This window comes from Teleopsis dalmanni, chromosome 1 (assembly GCF_002237135.1).
Source record: "Teleopsis dalmanni isolate 2A chromosome 1, ASM223713v2, whole genome shotgun sequence".
NCBI lineage: Eukaryota > Metazoa > Arthropoda > Insecta > Diptera > Diopsidae > Teleopsis > Teleopsis dalmanni.
Genome location: NC_051846.1, coordinates 220,843,770 through 220,849,280, shown reverse-complemented (window position 1 = coordinate 220,849,280; position 5,511 = coordinate 220,843,770). Strand labels below are relative to the sequence as shown.

General features: G+C 32.3%; 1 protein-coding gene across 1 annotated transcript in view; it reads left to right on the top strand.

The window, feature by feature from the left end:
- Nucleotides 1–3,655: 3,655 nt before the first annotated feature.
- LOC119667418 overlaps nucleotides 3,656–5,511 on the top strand; it is a 2,271-nt gene continuing 415 nt past the window's right edge. The window contains exons 1-5 of the mRNA XM_038076706.1: nucleotides 3,656–3,750; nucleotides 4,003–4,094; nucleotides 4,151–4,762; nucleotides 4,819–4,929; nucleotides 5,005–5,506. Of these exons, the coding sequence (XP_037932634.1) occupies nucleotides 3,737–3,750; nucleotides 4,003–4,094; nucleotides 4,151–4,762; nucleotides 4,819–4,929; nucleotides 5,005–5,506 (1,331 nt within the window). The 5' untranslated portion in view covers nucleotides 3,656–3,736. The remainder of the gene's footprint in view (nucleotides 3,751–4,002; nucleotides 4,095–4,150; nucleotides 4,763–4,818; nucleotides 4,930–5,004; nucleotides 5,507–5,511) is intronic.

The window sequence follows — 5,511 nt, the reverse complement described above, 5'->3', positions numbered from 1 at the left end:
TATGTTCCGAGAAAGTGGGGATGTAATACCTCGGTCAGAAACACATCTAACAAACAAAAATTTCTTTTCTATTCCTGGTTATTTATTCTATAAAACCAATCACCCAGATGGCAAAGCACATGGTGGTACAGGTATTTTAATACGAAGGCGTCTAAAACACAATTTTCTAGGTGCATATGCTCATAACTATATGCAAGCAACATCAATATGCCTTAAGTACAAAGGAAAAAATTTAACTTTATCAGCAGTTTACTGCCCCCCTCGCTTCAACATTACTAAGCTCCAATTTACGGATTACTTCTTAACTCTAGGTGAAAGATTATCTGCGGCGGGAGACTACAACGCTAAGCACACGTATTGGGGTTCACGACTCTGTAATTCAAAAGGAAAACACCTCCACAATTCCATTCTAAATAGAAAAAATGCATTAGACGTAATTTCTCCTGGGCAGTTAACATATTGGTCTGCTGATAACAATAAAATACCAGACCTAATAGACTTCGCCGTGACCAAAGGCATAAGCAAAAATTTTACCTCAACATACACTAGCTGCGATTTGTTTTCTGTCCATTTCCCAGTCACATTTTGCTTACTTGATGGTCCTCAGTTATACGACTGTTCCTATAGCCTTACAAGTCCTAGAACAAACTGGGTCAAATATAAAAAGTACATTAATTCACACATTGACACAAATTACAAGATAACGTGTAAGTCTCATATTGAGGATGCAACCTCGGTTTTGAACTCAATTCTGATTTCAGCAGAAGAAAACTCCACCACTAAAGACAATAAAATATACAGATTCAATAAAATACTTACAAATAATGACATAGAGAATTTAATTTTACAAAAACGTAGATTAAGGCGTGAATGGAAAAAATCTAGGTCCCCTTTGGCAAAAAACTTATTTAAGGAATCCCAAAGGAGACTTAGATCTGCATTAAGTAATTAAACCAAAATCAGGCAATATAATCATATTCAAAACCTATGTTCAAATGACAAAAACCATTCATCCTTGTGGAATGCTAGCAAAGGTATAAATTCCCCCATAGAATCCGATTCTCCAATAAGTAACATAACTCTCTCGGAAACTGGACGTGAAATGATGAAGAAAAATCTACCGTTTTTGCTGATTACCTAAAAGAGGTGTTACAACCAAATCCTGCAACAGGACATTATGACTTTCCCACTCAAGATCCACCAGTACCATCTATTGACATGAATATCACGGCCAATGATCTTGTCCAAATAATCACAAATAAGTCAGATTGCAAAAAGGTACCGGGATATGATAATATCTCACCCATCATGATAAAAAACTAACCCCTTTTGGCTATAAATTTTATCACAAGACTTTTTAATGCTATTATTAAATTTGGTTTTTACCCAACAGAGTAGAAAACAATCATGATTATTATGATTCATAAAATAGGTAAAGATCCCACACTTGCCTCTTCATACAGACCAATAAGCTTACTGCCATGCCTTTCTAAGCTCTTTGAAAGAGCACTGCTTTTAAAGCTAAAACCGTTCCTTAACATTCAAAACTTAATACCCTCCCACCAGTTTGGTTTTAGGGAAAAACATGGAACCATTGAGCAAGTGAATAGTATAACGAATGAAATAAGAAACGCATTTTAGCTCAGACAATATTGTTCCGCGGTATACCTTGATGTTAAACAATCATTTGATAAAGTATGGCATAATGGACTCATATATAAGATACGCTGTTCATTACCTGCATATATCCACTCAGTTTTAGAATCATATCTGCATAATAGAAGCTTAAAAGTGAAATGTAAATCATATACTTCTAATAATTTCCCAACAAAAGCTGGCGTTCCACAAGGAAGTGTTCCTAGCCCTATTTTGTATGTACTTTACACATCTGATATCCCGATAAGTAGTTCAGTTGTCACCACAACGTTTGCCGATGATACGGCAATTTTATGCCGAAACAAAAACGCTGAGTTAACTTTAAACCAACTTCAATCTCACTTATTTCGGGTTGAGAAATGGTGTAAAAAATGCGAATTAAATAACAACTAAATGTGACACGCATTTCACTTAAATCGGAGACACTCCAACAAATTTTACTAACAACATTCCTACCACAAGCAAAATATAATACTAAGACCACCAGACAGACGACTAACTTGGGCAACGATTTGAAGCCAAAAAAACAGAAAACTCAACTTCTAATTGCATTGGCTCATAATAAGCGATTTCCCTGGCCTAGGTATAAAGTATCTTGTAAAACAGCATCATAAAAACCAATATGACTTATGTATCCAGCTTATTTGGCAATGCTAGGCTCAAATATTGAAATTACAAGAGCTCAGTCAAAAATACTAAGAATTCACTGGTGCCCCAGGATATTAAATGAATTACACCGAATTAAAAATCCCTAGTTAAAGCTGAATTACAATAAGAAAAAAATAATAAAAAGCGACAGAGCTGATAATCCTTAGCAAGAATCTCCCACTTCTATCCATTACTTCCCGTCTAAAAAGAACTGACCGTCCATCCGTTAATTAATATTCAACAGCTTGAAGTAAAAACAGCACCTTTCTTTTTAGTAATCTGTTAAAGTTGAACCACTTTCTTAAGAAACCACCTAACATTCACTTTAATGAAATTTAACCCATTAATCTAAGTGAGGTTCGTGATATAAGGTTTACTTATTTTATTTTATTTTATACAATGTATAATTAAAATAAAAATTTGTAACATTATGTAATTAGTTATAAGATTTTACAACTTATTGTTAGTCTCATTTTAAGAGAAGATGCAATAAATAAATGTGTGTTTTAAAAAAAAAAAAAAAAAAAATTTTTTTAGCGCCAAAATTATTCACATGAATTAAAAAATTTTGTGCACAAACTCAACCGGCATATTTCATGCGTTGCCAATTATTTTTAAACGTGATCCGTATCGTTTCAGCAAAGATAATCCAGATCATTGAGCGGATCATGTTTGCTGAAACGCAGCTAATGTTACACATTTGTTGCGTACTGAATTGCAAGCACTTACCGTATTGTAACATTTAATTTATTTACTGTTAATTTTTTCTTGCCGTGATTTTTCTTTTATAGAAATGTACTCTCAAAAGTTAAAATTCTTGATCATTTCGGATGGAATTCTATTCAGAATATAATAGAACGTTGCCTTTTTCATTCTGGCAATTAAAAAAAATTTCATTATAAATTGCATTATAATGCAATTAAAAGTTAAAATTAATGTTCAAACTTTATTATTTTATAAAAATGAAAAGAAAAACATATTCTAAGCTGACATAAAACGATTTTATGTATTACAAAATAAATATTAGGAATAAGCATTCCCTAGGATACAGATACATCTTACTAGTAATTTAACAGATAAGGAAAAGTAAACAAATTGAAAGGCTTACCTAAACGAGTCGTAGGTTTTCAGCAAAATAAGCCTGCGGTTCGTTTATGTAACTTCCTTACTTCGTTTTCTCGAACGCTTTTCTCACTTTTGACTTTTAGTTACTCGCAATGTTTGTAAAAAGTGAGAAAAATCGTCCGAGAAAACTAAATGAGAAGGTTACATAAACGAGCATTACAATTGCTCTGCCGTGTAAAAGACCGATGAACCATTTATATATAAGTCTAGCGCTTTTCGTGTTGTGAATGGTGTTCTTTCAAGTGCAAATCACAATTAAAATATAAATGTGGCAACATTGATTTTCTGCAAAGTAGTGATTATAAAAATGTCGGACATAAAGTAAGTTTGATTATATTTAAATAAATAAATTTATTAATGTATTATGGGAATAGTACAGAGTTTAATTAGTTGTTTAAATTTTTAATATAAAATTATTTAATATATTTTATTTAAGCTGAGATATCTGATTTGGTTTTAGAAACTTTTTCTTACTAGTGTAGAGATTAAAGCCTGTTTTTTTTTTATTAAAAATGAAATATTTGTGTATGTAGTAAATTTAATATTTGTACAATATTTCTAAAATATTTTCAGCGATGAACTGTTTAATTATGAGTTAGGTGATGACATTGATGATCAGGCTGTACTGGGTGTAGATGAAGATGAGTTACTTCTTTCCGATGAAGGTTTTTTACCAAAAAAATATTGTCTATTATGTTAATTAACAGTTTTTTGTTTTAAGAATTAGAACAAAACGTTTCCAATGAGGAAAAGCAGAAAATTAAAGAAGATGCTGAACAGTGGGTGGAATCTCAAATTAATGAAGAATTTGATAGTAACAGTTTTAAAATAGTAAATATTAACAACGCAACAGATAAAGATTTAATGGAAGTAAAGATTATTGACCAAGGAAAATTATTAGCACATGAACAAACTGAAGTTACTCCAAATGCATGTCCACTTGCACTGTTAAATTTACCAACATTAAAAGCAACTACTGTCTCAAGAGATGATTATACTATACCATTATCTATATTAAAACAGCAGCAGGGACTGCAGGTGCCAAACATTAAAGAACAACATTTAACTATTTGTGACTCATATAAAAGCTCCATTGCTGACAAAGTAATAGCAAGTAATAATAACCCATTATACAGAGATCTTTCTTCTATAACAAGTTGTTCAACGAATATCGGTATGGATATATCTGCTTCTTTACAAACTTCTCAAGAAAGTTCTGAAGATATAGTTACGTTATGCAGTAATAATGACGATTTTGAAGATAATCGTGAAAAAAGAACGAATATAAAAACAACAAGTGAACGCAACGTAGAATCAACCACAGACCTAAAGGGTAATGTAATATATATATGAATAATGTATTAATTTATAGAAAATATTTATGTTTAGATAAAATACGTTTTGTTTCAAATAAACGTAATATATCTTATCAAATAAGACCTCATGGAATTCGAAATGCATCATTTTTTACTCAACGTCCACTTTTAAGATATCCTCACGGTAATTTTCCAATTGTGACAAATCCTTGTTTTTCATTAAAAACATTAGCTCACACTCCTAATACCGTTCTTCCAGGTCAATTTCTGCCTCAACAGTCTTCAAATCTATATACAACACATAGCACACAAGCATCCAATTTGGCTTCTAACCAAACAGTAAATGTAAACAACCTTCATGGCACCCCTAATCAACTTGATCCTTTAAATTCGAATCATATGCCACACTTACGTAGTTCATATCCAGCTTTTCGAACACCTGTACCAATTAATTTTAGGCTCCCTAATCCAGGAATATATAATCACGTGCCTCATGACTACAGTGTAACTAGCGGATCAGCATATAATTCGAATTTTGTACAAAACCAAACACCATCGCGTCCCATATATCGCCCTGAAATAAGCATGCAATCTGGTTTACGTGCTGGGACTCGTATTCAACGTCCCATATTACAATCTGTATCCAATCAGAACTATATTAATAGTCCAATACGCGTTCAACAGATACAGCATCATACAGTTACCATGCCATCAAATATTCAAACTAGTGGTTCAGGAATATCAGTGTCTTCTATACAGCAGTCAT